Source organism: Carettochelys insculpta, chromosome 7 (genome assembly GCF_033958435.1).
Source record: "Carettochelys insculpta isolate YL-2023 chromosome 7, ASM3395843v1, whole genome shotgun sequence".
In the NCBI taxonomy this organism is placed as follows: domain Eukaryota; kingdom Metazoa; phylum Chordata; order Testudines; family Carettochelyidae; genus Carettochelys; species Carettochelys insculpta.
Genome location: NC_134143.1, coordinates 32,264,368 through 32,284,285, shown reverse-complemented (window position 1 = coordinate 32,284,285; position 19,918 = coordinate 32,264,368). Strand labels below are relative to the sequence as shown.

At 48.4% G+C, this 19,918-nt stretch overlaps 1 protein-coding gene across 4 annotated transcripts in view; it reads left to right on the top strand.

The window, feature by feature from the left end:
• Positions 1–19,918, top strand: part of UNC5B (unc-5 netrin receptor B) — a 156,114-nt gene that overhangs the window by 73,769 nt on the left and 62,427 nt on the right. The window contains exon 2 of one of the 4 annotated variants that reach the window (XM_074999486.1): positions 1,663–1,736. The exons of the other annotated variants lie outside the window; for them this stretch is intronic. Coding sequence (XP_074855587.1) covers positions 1,685–1,736 — 52 coding nt within the window. The 5' untranslated portion in view covers positions 1,663–1,684. The remainder of the gene's footprint in view (positions 1–1,662; positions 1,737–19,918) is intronic. 4 annotated transcript variants of the gene reach the window in all.

The window sequence follows — 19,918 nt, the reverse complement described above, 5'->3', positions numbered from 1 at the left end:
ATACATTATAAATCTGTGTAATAAAAACGAGCAGGTTCATACCAGGACAAATCTCATTTGTTTACACTTCTCTGTTGGTTTCTGCTTTGACTATCATAATCACAAAGATAAACCAAAGAATAGTACTACAGGTTCTACCTCCTTGGTCCAGCCTGGCTGGGACCTGACCAATCCCAGACTGCCAATGCTGGGCACACAGCTCCAGCTCTGCCCAGATGCTTCCGCCGCTGCTGAGCTTCTGGGGGAAGCTGGACGCAGGGCTGGCAGGGAGAGCTGGCTCCATCACAGTGGGACTCCCAGCGGACCCCGGCCCCAGCCCCAGCCCCAGCCCCAGCCCCCGCACCTGCCTTCCCACCCGGGTTGCTGGGGGGAGGCAGGCTCCACTGCAGCTTCCCCCTCCCCTAGGCTTCCAGAAGATGTGGACTGCACCCTCCTGCCCGGCTCTCTGGTCCACTGACATCCTTCCAGACAAGGGACGTTGCTGGACCAGAGTGATGGATTTTGGAGTTCCAATCTGTAACGGATCCATAAATACTAAGACCTAATGCATTATAAACCATTACTCTTCCCCTAACTCTGAACGGGGCCCAGTGCTGCCAGTCTCTTGTTTTTGTCCTCACTGGGGGTGGTTTTTCCTGATCCCTGTTCTTGTGCGAACTACCTTGTAGTTGTGGTAGAGTTGTTTCCTTTTTCATGGATGAAGTTTTGACTTGTATACTGGGAGCTTTTGGTACTGTTCGTTGTGGTTTGAAAGCCCAGAACAAGAAGTTGCAGACCCTGTGTTGGCAAGGGGTTACCAAAGAGATGAGTTTCTCCATAGGTAATGTAGCTGCTCTTTTGGGCCACACACTGAGAGGTCAGTAAATCCAACCACAGAAACTTCAAAGCAGAAGTAAGTTCTGTCAGTTCAGCCTTTAGGAAGAGTTGGAGTGTTAGATATATCAAGTAGAACCCTCAGCATGTCTGAGTCCCAAGATACTGTTTAAATTCTTGTCAGGATCTCGCCTAAGGAACTTACTGTGGAAACTGGAGGGGAACTTAAGCTCATGTCCCCTCAGAACCCAGAGTGTCGTGTAAGAACGGGACCTCAGAATATGCTGAGGTGCTTAGATGCTGTTTTTGCAATGACAATAAGGGAATTTTTAGGACAAGCCTGTTAGCAAGTCCCATATCTGTTGTAATGTCTGCTAGTGGAATCCTTGAGCAGCTGAAAGCACCCTAAAGCATCCTGGTTGGGCCAAGCCTGGAAAGGAGCCGGGTACTTGCAGTTCTACTTGCTTTCCAAGAGAGTTGCAGATGCTCACCATCTCTCAGGGTTTGGTCCTGTGTGAACAGGTACTGAACTACGTTCTGGAGCAGGTTCCTCTGGACCTGCCAACTGATGCCCCTTGCTATAAAATACCTGGCCTATGTGCTCAGTGCAGGGCATCTGTCATGCCCACAGTGAATGGTGAGCTCCCATCTCATGGTAGCCATTTTGTCATTCCTGCTGCAGCTGAATATTTATTTATGCTCTTTGCCAGGGTTTAATGAGCCAAAGGGCACCAGGTTATAGGTCTGTCAGTGGTGTGTGTTGGACCAGAGCTCCAGTATGATGGGTGGTACCATCTCAAACCTTTAAGTTATAAAGTAAAATGAATGTGGACTCCCCCATTCCTCTAGTGCTCCCTGAAGAGATGGTGTGATGCTCAAAGAGGATGCTGGGACCAGACTGGAGCCCCAGTGGAAATTTCCAGGTAGGTGGGTGTGGTGTATCCCCATTGGTGTCAGTCTGAGGTGTAGATTTCTTGCTAGAAAGGCTAATAGCTAATGACTTGAGCTGTGAGGGGGAAGGTGAGAGGAAAGGGCATGGTGTATGATACCTAATCGATATACACCCTTCATTAACACAGAGGCTCTCAGGCTGTTTGTACTCATTCTTTCCGCCTCCGAGAGCAATACAAGGTCAGTTTCAGCAGACACAATACACCTATTTTACTTTAGTTGTGTGTTTTAAGGTGAATGTAGAACTCGTGAAACTAAGAGAATAACTTTGTTGCTGGATGCATTGGAGCAGGTCCAGCGGAGGGCAACAAAAATGATTAGGTGGCTGGAGCACATGACGTGTGGGAAGAGGCTGAGGGATGTGGGCTTATTCAGTTTGCAGAAGAGAAGAGTGAGAGGGGATTTGATAGCAGCCTTCAACTTCCAAGGGGGTGGGGGGGGGCTCTAAAGAGGAGGGAGAAAGGCTGTTCTCAGTGGTGACGGATGGCAGAACAAGGAGCAATGGTCTAAACTTACAAAGGGGGAGGTGTAGGCTGGGTATTAGGAAAAACTATTTTACCAGGAGGGTGGTGAAGCACTGGAACGCGTTACCTAGAGAGGTGGTAGAATCTCCTTCCCTAGAGGTTTTTAAGTCCTGGATTGACAAAATCCTGGCTGGGATGATTTAGATGAGGTTGATCCTGCTCTGGGCAGGGGGTTGGACTTGCTGACCTCCTGAGGTCACTTCCAGCTCTAGGTTGCTATGATTCTATGAGTGTTGGCACACTCCTTTACAGATTCCTGTGCATACAACTCTCCTCTCCCTCTGCCGCCGAACAGCATCTTTAGTTCATCCAGTCCTGGAAGTCCCACTCCTACCTGGGTTTGTGCTTTTTATGGTCACATCATTCTGGGCTGCTCATGGCCCAGGTTTCTTCCACGCAGAATGGTGTTGATCCCAAATTTTGCAATGGTTTCTGATATTCTTGTGACAATGTTGCCTAGACCACAGCTGAAAGCAGACTCGTTTTGTGCTGTATGAACACGGCAAGAGGAGTCCCTTCCCAAAGTGCTTATACTCTGTAGATGACTGGAGAAAGGTGGGGAAGAGGGCGTAAATATTATGAACCCCCTTTCACAGAGGGCACAAGGCCCAGTCACACAGATGTCCATACTAGAACCGTTAATTGAACGCAGATCACCTGAGCCCCTTTCCAGTGCCTTAACCACAAATCCGTCCTTCTTCAGTAAGAAGCTAGTGTATATTAACTGTTCTGGATGACCGTCAAAACCATTTTATTTATGTCCCGAGGCAGTATTTGCATCCAGGCATCCAAAGGTGAATGACCCTTGCTGTAACTCTTCTCCCAGAAGCAGGAATAGAGCTCTGAGCCCGTCAAAGAAGCAGGGGGCTTTGTGTGGAATCTACGTTTATCCTAGGGCCTGACAGCTGCAGATAGAGCAGTGGCAACATAATGTGTTTTATTTTGTGCTTTATCTTGAAACTGTTAGATTTTAAGCTGTTCAGGGCCGAGACTGTTGAGGCATCATGGGCATGTCTGTTGTGGACATTTACAGTGCTCTAGCAAGTATCAGAGGGGTAGCCGTATTAGTCTGTATCCACGAAACCAAGGAGAAGTCCTGTGGCACCTGGTAGACTAATAGATTTATCAGAGCATAAGCTTTCGAGGGCAAAGACCCACTTCGTCAGCTGCATGACGTAGCTACAGCCTACATCTATGCTATTGCTGGCAGCGACGCTCTGAGATCAGACCACCAATGGCCGATTTAGTGGGCCTACGCTATTAGTCTACTCTGGATGAGAAGAGTAAGGGAAATTTAATGGCAGAGACCAGCCTAGACCCTCTGATAACTTGAAGAGAAAGGGACTGCAACAAGCTTTCAGCCAGAGCCCTCAGCTCATCCTTGAACTCTCAAAGTGAAAGAAACCAGTGCGGGGAAGAACTCACCCTGATTAAAGAACCAGCCACTCCAGCCAGCACAGCTGAGCGTCAGCTCTCCCTATTTGGTTGGCAAACTTTTTTTCTCTTCCTTTCTACAGGCGTCCCTCTCCTTTTTTCTCAGCGTCCAATCCACATTTAATAAAGGTGCACAGCAAGGGAGTTCATCTGCAGACTTTTAATTTTGCTTGGAGAAGAATCTGCTTATTTTAAAACTGTATAATTACTGCTGGCTTAGAGTACCCCCTCATTACCGCAGTCTGGAAGGAATGCTCTGTAATTACAGCATTCATCTACTGCAGGGAGGGAGGAAGGGGGAAGGCGGGATCTGCTAACAGGTCGCAGAAGCTGGATACAATTCATGTGTGAAAAGTGTGTTAAAGCACACTCAGTTCTTGGCCAATTGGATCCAGGAAGTAAAAAGGAGAGATTCTGCTAGCTATGCCTATGGGCTTGTCGGGTCGATTGGGTGGGTCAGTCCAGACAACCAATCGTTCTCCGGTTGACTCTGGTACTCCACCAAAACAAGATGAATAAAGGGAGTCCATGAGAGAGGTTTTCCTGTTGACCCAGCACAAGGTGGGCTCCACAATAAGTAGGTCTAAGCTATGCTGATTTGAGTTACGCTTCTAGCATAACTCAAATTGCATAGCTTAAATCGGCCTGTCCCCATAGTGTTGACCTGCCCTAATACAAGGAGAGCATGCAAAGGTTCAGGATTGCTGGAGGTCCTTGTTGCTCATGAAGGTGGAATGAAATCCTGGCCCTGTTGAAGTTCAGTGGAAGTTTTGTCATTGACTCCAGTGGGGTCAGGATTTCCCCTTTGAAAGCATAAAAAACCCTTGGCGTCAAATGGTAGTAACAACAGTTGGATACTTAACAGTCATCTGATGCTTTCACCTGCCTATCTCAAATTACCTTCAAAAGGAGAGCGAGCATTCTAATACTTGTTACTGGAGCACGGCGGAGTGGAGTGTCCTGCGCCCATTGAAAGTGGTTCAGAGACAGTGCTGCAAATAAAAACCAGGCCTCGTGTGGAGGTAGTTGCAAGGCAGTGAAAGTGAAGGAATTGGGAAGGGAGGATGTTTCTAAGAGAGCTTCTCAGGGTGGAGCTTCTTCATAGTGTAGCAGGGGACAAGTCAAGACATCCTGAGGAAATGGAGCGATATGACTGGTGTCGTCCTCAAGAAGAAGCCCATGTAGGTGAGGTTCTACAGCAGCCAGCTGATGAACCCGCTGCTGGCTGGCATCACCTGCTTAATGCTGGAGTTTAAATAGGCTCTAGCCCAGGAGTAGCCAACCCATGGCTCTCGAGCTGCATGTGGCTCTTTGAGCCTTTAAATGTGACTCCTCAGAGCCCCGTGCTGGGAGTGCTGCTCACCTCCTCCAGGCACATGCCCCAGCGTTTAGGGGGAAAAGCACATGCTCCAGTGATGGCAGCTTCAGTGGTGGCTCAGGTGTTGCCTAGCTGTGGGGGTGCTGGGTTCCTGGGGAGCCTGGCTCTCGGGGATGGGGAGGACATTCATTTAGAGTGAGGTGGGAATGGGAGTGCCTGTTTTGGGGGGAGGGCGTTCATTGCGGGAAGGCTGGGGGTGTCTGGCTCTGGGGGAGGACATTCATTTAGAGCAGGGGATGGAGGAGGCTGGGCGTGCCTGGCTCTGGGGGGTGAGATGGGAGGGTGAAGGCATTCAGTTAGAGCGGGAAGGCTGGGGGTGCCTGGCTCTGGGGGAGGGGGAAGGCATTGAGCCACTTACTATATATTTATTTTTATCGCTCTATAGCTATATATATAGATATATACAATATAAATATAAATAAATATATTATACATGGCTCTTTGCACTCTATTCACTGCTATTTTTGGTCTGTTTTGGCTAACTGGTTGACCCACCTCTGTGCTAGCCAAAGGAAGAGGTTAGGCAAAGCCAGCTGTGAGGTGATACGCATCAGGAAACAGAATCTCCTGCTTCTCTTCCCCCCACCCCGGATCAGGAGAGAGACTGTATGGCCCTTTGCTTAAAGGAAATAGAGATTAGGTCAGCTGCAGGGGGATTTCACACAACAAGTGATTCTAGGTTTGACAGGAAGGGACACAAAAGGGACCATGAAACTCCAGGAAAAGTGCAATTGATGGAGGAAAATGAGCCTGTTAGTCAGACACAAAACCTTCTGGGAAATAGTTAAGTGTTTTTCTAAAATTAGTTATTAAAGAAAAGATTATGTAGAATAGAAGACGTTGTCCATTGTTTTGTGTGAGCTAACCTGAGGGAGGAGGGGAAAACGATATTTTTGGAAGGCGCACTTAAATGTAACAGTGGCTCAGACCACAATGCCAAGTGTGCTATCAGGAGCTATTCGTGCTTACAACTAGAACCACCTTCCCCAGTACTAGGTGTTCTTCACTGTATTTAGTGTGCGCACAGTCAAATGCAAACTGAATTATGTGTTGAAGGCAGGCTGACGGGACATTGGTGTAAAGCTGAGGGTGTTCGAGTGCTATCATAACCGTGTGTGCCACAAGCCAGCCCTGACAGAAATGGGTTGGATGCCTAGGTCTTGAAATATGAAGGTTGTTGCTGGCAAAGAGGGAGATGTGCTGGGGGTGGGGTGCGGAAAGAATCTGCAGGTATACACGAAGCTAATAATTGTAACAGCTTTGCCTTTGTATAACACCAGAGCCATTGCGCCTGCAGGAGGGCTTAAAGGGGACAGATGACCTGGGGCCCAGTGATTCAAGGGGCAGGGGCTCCTGACCTTAGGTTGTTGAAATTGCCGCTGGAGCATCATGGTGTGCAGTCAGGTGGAGGCAAGCCACATTCTGGTAGTGTTCAGGTTCAGGGCTGCCTGGGGACCTGCATGGTGTGTTCCAGGGGACCGGAGGGCTGGCCGCAATGTTCCCTGTATTTTTTTTCCATCCCTGTGTGGTATATATTTTGTTCTGTGCATCAAGGCACACGCAGATGTGCCGCACCCGTAGAAACACACACTGCCGGCTCTGGGTGGCTGCGAGCGCTCTGCTAATCAGCCAGGCGGCACCTGAATCTCAACTGGGCAGCCGCCCAAGTGCTCAGCTTACAGGGAACGCCGGCTAGCTAAGCTCGAGGGCCTGCCTTTTCCGGGAGCATGGAGCCAGGGCCCTCCTCCCCACCTTGCCCAGGGGGGCCGTCAACTCTCCTCCATAGCACCTTTCACGTTCAGCCATCAAAGCTTTCGAAACAGTTCCCCTTGCAGTTCTGCTTTGGTCTGTGCAGGCCAGGAGTCGCCAGGGTGTCAGGAGCGCTGCAGAGCAGGGCTGAGGTGTGTTGGCAACGCGATGCATGCTGCATTAGCACTCGCTCTGCCTAATGCTACTCATCTTTTATTTCTTAAGCCCTGAACCTTCCCTCTTCCCCCTGCCAGAAAAGTCAGTCTAGGCAGAGAACACATTCTCAGGGGTTTAAATCTATTTGGCTTCCTGGTGTAATTGGTGTGTTGCACAGCCTTTGGTGTTCCTCGCGGTCCGCTTAGATGTGTTTAAAACACCGGTCACTGGGGAGGTTTGGAGGGATACACAAGAGGATCATGCCCTGCTGCAAGGCATGAGACCTCACTCCAGTGATGTTCCCTGGGCCTCTGCCAGCCTGAGAACAAAGATACAGTGGTGTGTTTATGTTGTCGTTTCCTGGTCTTATGGGGCTAGGTTGTGATCAGGAGGAAAAGGGGCCACAGAAAAAGGTTCCTGCACCATGAATGATTAAGCAACGTCTGACCACACTGGCAGCCCCTTAGCAGAGACTGCCCAGCCATTGTGCCCAGAATCTGGTGTGGATAATACTCTGCCCGATTCCATACAAATGACTCTATTGATTCCATAGAAATTCAGGTTTGGCGGTGAATTGAGCTGGAGAAATGGATCCCTTTTCTGGATGTGTGGGTGTGGTGGTGCTGTAGCCCAGGCTAGCAGGGAGAGGGGGTTACAGAGGAGCCAGAGGAGGCTTATACAACCATGGTGGGAAGCACAATCAAGGCGGGGAGCAGTCAGCCAGTTAGGGCCAGGCTGGGCCCTATAAAAGACCGTGGGGCTGAGAGGATCTCTTACTCTGTCCAGGAAGGGAAAGAGAATTGGCAAGTTCAGGGGAGCTGGAGAGAGGCTCCAGCCTGTTACCTTGATACAAAGGCTAAGAAAGTACAAGAGTCATGGGGAAGTATCCCAGAGAACAGGAGTAGAAAAGGGGAGAGGAGAAGGAAGGCAGGATAAGACTGCCACCATAGGGTCCCTGGTCTGGAAGCTAAAGTAGTGGATGGGCAGCGGGTCCCTCTCCCCAGTCTTCCTCCTTGCACCACACCTTACCACCCAGGAGCCTGGCCTCTGCTGATGGTGACTTGGCCCTGAGGCAAGGGGCTGGACTTCGGGGCTGCAGTTGGCCACCGTGGCAGGTGAAGGACTGAGGACTGCTGATGCCCCCACCCCACCCCACCCGCGTGAGAGAGCAGAGCACAGGACTGTGTTGTTCAAAGTACACCGTGGTCTAGGGAGCAACACAGGCCCACAAAGAGAGATCAGCATGGAACACAACGATGTGTGAGACACAGCCAGAAGAGGGCGCCCTGCTGAGGAACAGTGCTAGTTGCTGGGGAGACCAGCAGGAGGTGCTGCATTGGTGAGCTCCATCACCACCACAGTGGGGTCATTGGCTCCAAGCTCAGCGGCTTGAGACACACTGTTCTCCCTTGGTGCCCATTCATACATGCTAATATTAGAACAACAGAAACTGATGCTCCATGTAGGTTGAGCCTTTAATCAGAGAGCAGTATGGCCCAGCCACATCCGAGAAGCCAAAAATCACAAGTCCGTCCCCAGAAATCAATAAGAACTTCAGTAATAATAAATGTAGGGGTTCTCTTTCTTTCCCGTCTGGTCTTCAAGTCTTTCAGGTGCTTGCAGCCCCGAGGACTCAAAACTTGAGGTGTTTGGGGGAAAGTAGTGAGGGCGGTTAGTTAAAAGTGGCGATTCCCATGTTATAAGAGGGCAGCAGAAGTTGGTGCATCAGGGAAGACACCAAATATCCTGAGACTTGGCAACAGTGGTGTGCAGAGCAGTACGTTGTAAGACTGACCTTTTCAGTCTGAGGAGCAGCTCATGATCTCAGGTAAAGGCCCAGTAACTATACTGCAGTTGGGAGCACTACTCTGCATTTACACCAGGTGAGAATGTGGTGTTTAGAGCAGAGTGTCTCATGTCTTTGTTGCAGTTGAGATCACAAACTCATCTTATCTCCCTAACATGGAGATCGCCATGTCTCTGATTTACTTCCTCTCGGCCCTTACTTCCTCCCTCTCCTCTGCTTCTCTTGTGTCCTTGAGAGAGAGAACTGTCCTGGGGAATGCACGCCTGGGCCAGTCTCCACTGAGCCACCACTCACTGACACTGGGGTGGTGTGGTGAGCGCTGGGAATGTGATTGGCACTACCAGGTCTCTTACGCTCAATTTCAGTCAGTAGCTGGGAGGGAAGGTATATATTGTTCCTCCTTCCCACCTGTCCTTCCTCCTCCAACTTCTCCTCTACCGAAACTGTCTCTCCTCCCCAGATTCTCTCCCTCACAGCTCCTTCCTCCCCAGGCAGTCTCACATCCCCCACTTGTAATCACATCCCTTTTTTTCCTGTCACACAGACACATTTGTTTACCCTGTTGCACTGTCAAGTCCTCCATGTCCTCCCACTCCTCACTTAGAAGAAGAGGTTAATGTACTTAGCACTGAGTTAATGAGGGCTAGGGATTACATCAGCAAAACTGCAAACAATGGTGAGAAGGTAACAGCAGCTCTCCCAGGAGAGCGGTGACAAGGCCCCATTATATCCTCTGTATCTCTATTTCATCGACTCTTTCCAGCTTGCATCAGCCTTTTGCAGCTCCTTTTCATCAGTGGGCAGGGGCAAGCGCAAGCACATTGCTCACAAATGCTGCTGTATAGCCATGTCTTAGAAGCTGGGTGCAGTCACAGACCCTAAACTTTGCCAGGCAGGATTTCTTAGTACCCAGGCATGGCCTTCCTTACACATAAGCAATCCTGGCATTCGAGTGAAGCTGCCCTCTCAGGTGGTACCATGGTCCTGCCTTCTCCGCTCACAGACCAACTCTCCACACACTTTCACTGAATCACAGGGAAGTGGGATCACAGGCGGAGACATTTTCCAGGCCATTACTCCCCCCTGGCATCTTAGATGCTCTGCTCTTGCTTGGAGCCCTGCAAATTGCAAAGCCTTCCCTGAGGAGTCTGCAGGTCTGCTGTGCTGAGGGGTAACAGGCTAGACAAGCAATCCCTGAGCTGGTGCTGTGGTGCACAGACTAGGAGCGTGTATGTATTTACTGGAAGAGCAATATGCTGGCGGTCAATCTTCTGGGGTTGGATTCAGTGCAGCTAGTGGGATCGTGCTAAATTGAATGATAGCGCTGCTATGGACCCCAGCACTCCTTACAGTCACAAGGAGTAAGGGAAGTCGACTGGAGAGTTTCTTCTGTTGATCTCCCGCTGTGGGGACAGCAGAAAAAAATCGATTTCAGATGTGTCAGGTAGCTGGAGTTTCTTATCTTAAATCGATTTTTTTTCTCCTAGTGCAGACCTGGCCTAGCTAATGCTGGGGGATCCCCACTGAATTCTGCTCTGGGGACATAGGAGATCTTGTCTTATGAAGAGTTTCAGGACTCCGTGGAGCATCGAAGCAGCATTGGAAATGGGCACTGAAGGAGGAATTAGTTTAGCTGACACTTGAGGTATCCAAAATAACCACATGCCTTACACAGACCTTGACAGAGAAACCAAAGTGGGAGAGACTCATGCTCCTGCTGACTCCCTGCTTGTTCAGTTACGGCAGCATGGTATAATTGGGGATTGTCAGAGCAGCATCTTGCATCTATGTCTTTGCTTGTTGCACGTGAATATATATACTTCCAATGTGGAGATGATAGCCAGATGGTAACCTGGAGAGCCGTTCATCATGCACTGCTGGGCCCCTCTCCTGCCTTATGCCCATTAATCCATCTTCCCCTAACATCCCAAAATCTGACTCACTCCCCATCCTTTCTCTCCCCCAGATGAGTCACTTTTTTCCCAGAATGAGCATCAAGGCCAAGGACCATCAGCTAGAAAAAGGTGCTTCTAAGATTGGGAAGGAGAGAGTCCCAACATCCATATGGGATCCAGCATTCACTCAGAGTCCTGGGAGGTCCAGTGGGATCTGTTGTTAAAGTCATGGCATACATAGGAAAGCTATTCTTAGTCTATTTTTGGAAACATTTTACATGCATTAGGAACCCAGGTGGCTGGATTCATATTCAGAGAGATACAAAAATGTCCTCTCTAGCTCAGTGGTAAGAGGTTTTACTATAGCACATGAGACATATTCATGGGGATGCCGTGTGGTATGAAATTTTTAATTACACAGACTTGGGAGAACTGCAGAACTCACCTGTAACTTTGTCACATAAGGTTAATGTGACCATCCCAAATTCATGACCTTTTTACTATGCCATATCCTCACGCATTTTCTCTCTGTGTGCCAAGATGTATTAAATCAGCCTTGCAAAGTTGTCACAAGAATTTACCAGCTTATGAACAAAACCTATTTATTTTTCCATACAATTTGATATTGATATTAATGGGGAAAATGGTTACCATAAAGTGGATAAGTAGAACTTTACCAGGTTGATATTGTAGGTATGTAGGGTTAAGGACTTGTGGCACAGAAGTTTTCTGTTTGTCCCACTGAATCACTCAGATACAAGGTGTTAACTAACTCATGCTCTGTAACTATTTCCTTTAAAGTTGACTTCAATTTCATTCTCACATCCTCTTACTTCCTCCCCTTTCTCTTTCTCTTTCTCTGTTTCTGCAAGTGAGAAGTCCTGGACACCCACCTTATTTGCCAGCAGACACTTGTGATTCCTCAGAAAGAAAAGTGATCGCTGCTAGAATGTATACTGCTCTGTCTGCTTGTGGTTATAAAACACTACTTGTTAAGGGCACGATTTCCCTTGACACTTGTAGTTCACTCAAGAAGGAAAGGACAGCTGAGGGCAACCGGATCTGAAAAGAATAGAAATTAATGGAATAATTACAGCTGTAATAGTTCCATGCAACCAAACACAGCAATCAATGATCCTGGAACTGTGAAACCTGACACAGAGAGCATTATGGCCTGAAGTATTTGAGCATCGTGCAATTCTAAATCGCCTGTTTTTATTTATCCGTATTATTCTGGTGTTCAGTTCAGAGCAGTGAGGGGCTGTCTTGGCGTTTGCCCTGCAACCTTTGGTGCCTCACCATGTTGCAGTGCTCTGGTCCATGGAGCAAAAGGGCTTTTTCCTGTCCACACATGTACCTTCACCCCACAAAACGGTGAAGATTGGGTAAGAGTGTAGTTCAAAGCCCATGAGTTGTACTTGGTCAGAGAAGAAATTCACATGTCCAGACCATGAAACTGAGGAAGACAGGGAGAGAAGTTCTGTGGCTTGTGCTGTGCAGGAGGTCAGACCAGATGATCACAACTATCCTTTCTGGCTTTGGAATCTATGACTCTTCTAGGTTTCATGGAGCAGACTCAGGGGACTTTCTGTCGATACTGTAGGCCTCTGACTGTGTGTGCTTTCGTGTCTGATAGAACCCCATGCCTTGGAGATGCTGTGAGTCACAAGGTCCAAAGAGGTAGCTGTGTTAATCTGTAGCTTTGAGAACAACAACAAAAAGTCTTGTGGCACCTTATAAACTAACAGATATTTTGGAGCATAAGCTTTCATGGGCAAAGACCCGCTTCATCAGATGAATGGGTCGGGGGGTGGTTTCAGAGAGGGTATTTAAAGAGTGGGATCCCAGTAAGAGGGAGGGCCAGAGCTGACAAGACCCTCCCTCTTACTGGGACCCCACTCTTTAAATATCCCTCTGAAACGCCTCCCCCCACACTCATGCATCTGATGAAGCAGGTCTTTGCCCACGAAAGCTTGTGCTCCAAAATATCTGTTAGTCTATAAGGTGCCACAGGACTTTTTCTTGTTGTTCTCAAGGTCCAAAGAGTTTGCTTCTGTTGTCCACTCATGTTGATGACAGAGACATGATATGGGGGTGTTCCATGTGCAACTTCATTTTCAAAGTCGGGCAAGTAAGTGAGATCAGTTGCATCAAGTGATATGCTACAGAAATAGCAACAGAAGGGCAACAATGACGAGCCGCCCAGCACAGGGGAGACAACAGCTGAGGCACTCCCAAAAGCTGCTACCCTTTCCCTATTCCCTCCTCTTTACATTTCCATCTAAAACAAGGAATTATTTGTAGTGGGGATTCTGAAACAGCCAGTCCACCAGAGACTAGATTGTGCTGTGGCATCACAGTAGGTACCACCCACAGAGCATCTAATGAGAACACTATGCAATTAAATAAGGCTTTTCATCTGAGGATTTCAAAGCACAGCTTTACTAAGTAAGCCTCATAACATCCAAGTGAGCTAATATGAGATAAGGAGGGTTAATGAGTTACTGTTTGTAAAGCACTGTAAAGGGGAAAATGTGAGTGCTAAGGAGAGATGTGGACCAGAAACAGAGTTTCAAACATAAACATCATCCCATAACGGGGAAGTTCACACTGGGATCCAATCTTAAAAGTTAGCTGCCAAGTCTCAGATCTTCAAAGACATGTAGGTGCCCATCTCTCAATATGAGTTGGGTGCCTAACTGCTTTTTAGGATCTGAGCCCCCTAGCTCTTAAATGAGCCAAATCAAAACTCAAAGAGCCAAAAAGCAACCCCAGGCTTTGAGTAAAGCAGAAGGCTAGTGTCTTCTTTTTGTGTTGAAGAGGAAAATTGTTTTTTTCACTCTCAAATGAAATTCAGCTATCCTTCAGGTGAGATGTGGTGATGTACGTAGGAGTACATGGTAATATTACAATAACATAACATTGGGCGAAAGGAAGGAAATTATAGTCTTTAAAACTTCAAGTAAAATTTAGGTTGACAAATGTGTGGGTGATTTAGCAGAGTTAGAATTTGGACATTACACCAAGAGTTAGATCTCTGCTCTTGTAAAGAGTACCAGGAGATTTAAATAGGCCCAGGGGAGCCAGATCCTCTCTCCAGAAGACTATATGTCTAAAAGAAATGGAGCTTTGATTGAGTACTGAATCCTAGTGAACAGACCCTCCGCAACTCTTTCCACAGCACCTAGGTGACTCTTGGAGGGGCCCAAGTATGTCCGAGTGCTAAGCTGGCCAGAGTTTGCTTAATGTGTGGGAGCTGATAGGTCAGCAGGGCTAATAGGCACTGTGGGCCTGGGGACCTGGCTTTGCACCCTTGGAAGGGGCGGGACCGAGGGCAGAAGGGGTTGGGCTTAGGACAGTGAGACCTAAGCCCCGCCTGAACCCCAGCACTGAGGCCCCCTCCCCATTCCTCAAAGGGGTCTGGAGTAACTGCACTCCCCTCATTGGTGGGCCTGCGACAGGCTCATGGCAAAAGACAGTGTGACAAGAGGTTGAGATTCTCTGGAATGGACAAACAGAATGGAGCATGCCAGAAAGGGCCAATGCGTTTAGTACAATGTCTGCTGCTAAAGCAAATTGATTTGAATAAACATCTTGCACAAATGGACCGAAATATGAAATGTCTGAAGTGTGTCAGAACACCAGCCTTCAAACACATTCAAGTCGGGCAGTCTAACACTGCCAGTATAGATTTGTCAATCAGAGTATCTGATGGTCACCTACGTGTCATGTAACACAACCTGGTGTGATACAGAGCTGGTTGTCGGTGACCGTTTTGTTGCCACGTGGTTCACGTCCCACATGCGTTCCATCACCTTACACTACTTTGCATCCATCGTCATCCATTTTTCTTTTAAAGGTAACCCTTGACTTTGGAAGGTGCAAATTATGTGTCTCCTTCAAGAGTCGTGCTGGAGCACCACTTCAAATTCCAGTCCAGTCATGCGGCCGTAAAAGGCTGCATTCAAAGTGGGCTGGATCAGCATATGGCCAGCCATCCTAACCACCCCCTGTCCTAAAACCATGCACTGTTGTGGCTGTGATAGCTAAATCAGAGACTGTTTGGAGAGGGAAGTACATTGGCAGGGAGGAGGTAATGGTGGTCCTCTGTCCTCTGGTAACGGTGGCCTTACTTATAGAGGGAGAGGATTGTTTGTAAGATGTGTTGTTTTTGCACTGCAGTTTGCTTGAGCTGAAATGCCAGCAGTGGTAATCTCTAAATAAGTGTTTGCTTCTCCAAAGGTAAGAAGGATGGTGCAGGTGGAGAGAGGATGGGGGTGGGTAGTGTTCTGCTGCAGACTTTCCACTGATACCGTGAAGAATCTTTGAAAATAAAACCAATATTTGGCATGTTTGGCCCTGAAGAGAACAAACCTATCACCTGTTTTTGAGAGCAAGGTGCATCATGCTCAAATTAAATAAATTACAACAATACTGTCAATTTCTATAGGGATTCTGTTTGAAAAGCTCAGAGTGTTTTACCACAAAGAGTAACTTTAGCCACAGCCTCACGGGGTGCGGTGAGGAATATTGCTATGGTTCATATGGGGAAATTGAGACACAGAAGTTGTGTCCAAGGCCACATAGGAGATTTAGCAGAGCTGGCCAGAGGTTTAATGCTTAGAGTATGTTTGATGTTCCTTTTCTCCCTGTGGTGCAGTTGGGGGGTCGGGGGAGGGCAGGGAGAAGAAGTGGGGGATGGGCATTAATGCTCTCATAATCTCCCAAATATTTTGATGGATAACAATTGCAGAAAAGAGGGTTTTAACGCTTTACTGCTGATGTTTTTATGTGGCAGAGAGACAATTGCTGTGAACAGTCGGACAAGCAAACAGGTGTGGGGAAGTTGCTTTTCTGAATCGGTCTCTTGTTTTTGTTTAAACTGCTTCCCCTCCAGACCCTTCCCCAAAGGCTCCCCTCCTCCACCCCCAGCAAAGACTCATCGTGCTATCTCTCATTGTATGAGACCGTCAATCTTGGAACAAGTTGAGAGAGCTGGCTGCAAACATTGTCAGATAAGTCAGTGAGGAACAGATGTTGGGGCTAATCCGGATCAAGTCCATGAGATTAAAACGTGTGACATGCCTCCCATCAAATGTACTGTGCGCCTACATTTCACCTGCTGTCAGAGAGAGAAGTCTTCCCAGCCAAAGGAGAAATCTGTGCTCCTCCCCCTCTCAGTCTCTGACTGGGCCGTGTAAGAAAGGGGAGCCAGACAAGGTGATTTGGACCGAGCAGAGCCAGGGGGCTCTCTGTGCACTGTGTGAAGGAGGCCTTGGATGGGTCCCTGGTGCTGCTGGTAAACCCAGACTTTGACACGCTCTGCAGGGTGTTCACTGATGCGTCAGACCCAGGACTGGGTGTGGTGCTAATGCAGGTGGATGAAGAGGGGAGAGATGTGATGAAGTGGGATTTGTGAGGGTTTTGTTCCCCTGGTTGGGTTGCATGTGTTTCCTGCTATCCTGTAGTTATGTCAGGTGGGTGCCTCCGTTTCCCTAGACGCAGTCTCAATGCGTAGTTGGCGATGGGCATTTCAGTATGATGACTTCTCACATGCGCACAGTAGATTGTTTGTTTATTCTCTGGGCTGTGCTTTGGTGTATCAGACACTCAGCAGCACGCAGCCGCTTATGTCTACAATTCCATCCCCGATCATCCCTTTACATGCAGTAATTTCGGCTGACAAGACAGCAGCAAAATGTGTGAGAGGGAGGTAGTGTTGTCAGCCTGAGTTTGCCTCCTGTTGGTCCAATAGCAAAGCAGAGCACATCAAGTAAAGGGTGGGGTGTCTCAATGCACACCATGCCCCTGACAGGTGACAGCAGTCGGATTGATACAGTGGCCACAGGAAATAGAACGTCTGTGGCAAACCGGGCAAAGAGTGACAGAGAACATGTGGCCATGAGTGTTTAAGGAGCCTTCAGAGTGCGGTATGGTGTTGGCACACAGTAAGGTGCCAACGTCAGCAGGTAAACCAATTCCCATTTGAATATGGGCCATGTACTGTTATGCAGCTGTGAGGAAATGGCACCTTTTGTGCGTGTTGTGATTGGATAGCGGCACACAACCGCTGGTGCAGGAGAAGCATGCTTGCCAGAATCAGAGGTGGATTAGAATTTTGTGGTGCCATGAGCCAGAGCAAATGGGGGTCCCTCTCCACCACTTCTGCCTGCAGGCCTCCCCTGCCCCCAGCACTCCTTCGGGGGAGCTGGTTGGGATGTGGGGACTTCCTCTTCTCCCTGGTAGGTGTGCTAGACAGAACAGGGTAAGCCTTTGCACCCTGACCCACTGGGTAGGAGAGGGGGTCCAGGCATGGGGTGTTCATTTGTCTGGATCCCCCCAGTTGGCTGAAGCTCCAGGCATGGTCCCTGTTGGCTCAGTGGCTAATGGTCAAAATAGTTCTCTGTTGGCCTTTTTGCAGCTGCCATGTGCTAACCATAACGTCCGTGCAGCCCTTTGTCATTGCAGGGATGGACAGGGTGAGGTGGCCTGTGTACAAGCCATCTTTTGTCTGATATGTCCCTGGCCACCTATGACATAGTGTTGTTGCAGAGGTAGGTCCCATGTTTAATGACCGCATGAGTTCTGTGTTGACTTGTATGTGTTTGTATTTACCCTGATCAGTGTCCTCATTAGGCTGAGGGTGGCAAGGGGCCTGCCTGTAGCTATACATATTCCAAAATATGTCTATTCATATGTTGCCTGACTGTCATAGTCTGAGCAGCATTAGCAAAGTTGTGTGGAGGACCAAGGCTGGTGTAGAGTTGGGGTACATTGGTCAGTTTTAAGCTCCTGAACAGAGCAGTACAGTGGAATTTGCTCACACTGTTTCTGACATCAGTTCCTCATTTTCGATACCACCAACCAAAGACTGTTAATGAATTGTATAAACTTTTGCAGTGACCCCTTTCTCAGGCTATGGCTACACTACGAGATAAATTCAGATTTATTAAAATTGATTTTGTAACGCGGGGTTTTATAAATACGAATTTGAATATCTTCATCTCCCCACAAATTCTCCACAAACTCCACTTATTGCTGCCACACTCAATTGCCAGACACCAGCTGTTGCAGCAGTGCATTGTAGGAACTTATCCCACAGTTCCCTCAGCCTTGTAGCATTCTGGGCAGCATGGAAAGAAATGCCCTGCAAGTGACTGTGGGTACAGGATGTCATCTTCCCACACTGCATTTCACTGCCCTCATTTCCCTCCCATTGGAAGCAAATGGCCATTTTTCCAGAAGGAAAGAAGGAAAAGTAGGGCATCAACAAAGATCCCAAATGAACTGCAGTCTTACTTCTGTAACTGAATTGCTTTTTATAACTGATTGATCAAAGATTTTACAAACAGCAGGAGGTGTCTGTGTCTTCTTAACTGGTCCTCCAGCCACTGTCCTCCCTCCCTTGATTACAGAAACATGATCCCTGAAAATAAAACAGGAACAGTGCAAAGCTTGAAGAAAGAGGAGGATAGAAAAGGCTGGAAAAAAGATTTTTGGCTTCCCACTTTGCCAAATTTCAGCAAGCAGTGTTGCTCAGGCGGGGAGGGCCATCTCTGACTGACTGTTAGGGGGCCAGCCCCTATCATCCCATAGGGTGGGGAGGTTTCTGGGATTGGAAGATTGCTTAAGTGGGGGTGGGTGAAGCCCCCACAAATCTTTCCCACTGGGAGAGACTTCTCCCTGGTGGCAGCAAGCCCCTGTAAATCATTGAGGCAGGGGCATGTGGGTTCTGTGGCTACAGAGCCAGTTGACATGGTCCCCCGCCATGGCAGCAAGCCCCTGAAAATCTTTCCCACCTTCGGAGCCATCACAGCACGCAAACCAGGACATGGTGCTGCCTGGCAGCATTGTCCACACTAAACAGGGGAAAGACCCCGACTTCATGGCACCTGGGGGGGAGAGGCAGAGGGCCCTGCACAAATGTTAACCGCAGAAAAGAAGTTTCTTGTGCAAGCATGACCACCCCGCTCCTCAGCAGCCTAGCTGCCACATGGTGCAGCAGGGCAGAGGCTGGCACCAGCACTGAAAAAAAAAAACCCCAAGTGGTCAGCTTGCAGAGATAGAGACAGAACCACGAACTCCGTGTTGGGGCTATTTTTAATGGGTAGATACACTCACAGCACTGATAGCAAAGGAGGAAGTTCCTCAGCCTTTCATACAAGCATGAACCCTCAGCCACGGGCCTCCTGGTGCCGAATTCAAACTCGTGGGCTTCCTGTTACTTAATTCCTGCACACCTGGAGAGCAGCAGAGATGGAAGAGGCCAGATCGGAGGACTGTGGGGCATTGTGGAATGCTACTAAAGTCAATTAATGGACATGATGTCTCTAATTTGAACTTTTAAAGTTGAACTTGACGCTACACCCAGCCACTTTTGACGATGCTATGATACCAACCTTAGCGCTCCCGAAAGTTGAGCTAATGGTATTTACAGTGGCGTTGTAAAATGGAACGAATGGTCTTAAATTCAACTTATCATGTAGTGTAGACATAGCTTCAGTCTCACCTCCTGCTGCTGGTCAGGCCATCTGCTGGAGCTGCTTGGCCATGCTGCTACGGGCTTGTTCCCTTCTGTACAGGAGGCCATGTGGCATGGTTCTCAATCTACTCATGGTGTAGACATAATGCCCATTGGGTGGGGGCAGGAACAGTATTGCCTGTACAATGAGCACTTGAGTAGCCCCTAGGGGAGAGTCACATGCCGCCCAGCCGATTAGCAACGCATCTACAGCCTCCCACAGCCAGCAGTCTGTGTTTCTATTGGGGGTGTACATCTGCACACGCCTTGGTGCACATAACAAAATTTATTCTGCATCTGGATGGAAAAATTGTCGGGTGCATTGGGCAGGAGTACGGGGAAGTTGCTGTGGCATGTGAGCTTTTGCTGTCCATCTAGAGCTCTTGAGGGTTGCGTGCTTGAGTGAGGCCAGCATGGTAAAAAGACTTTGTTTACAGAAGCCAGACGGCCTTTTGTTGGCACTCTGTAAAAAACCCCAAATTGCTAAATGTAGCAGAAAGTGCTGAGCAGTGTCTATGGATACGTGTCACGTTCTGAACCCTTTTCTTCTTCCCTCGCTCCCTGCCTTCCAATTCTTTTCTTTCCTTTATTTTGGTCTTTCTCCTCCCCTCTCCTCAAAAACATCCCATGACAGGACAAAACCCAGTCCTTTTCCTTTTCTCAGTGCCCCTTGCTGAGGGGATTGTCCTG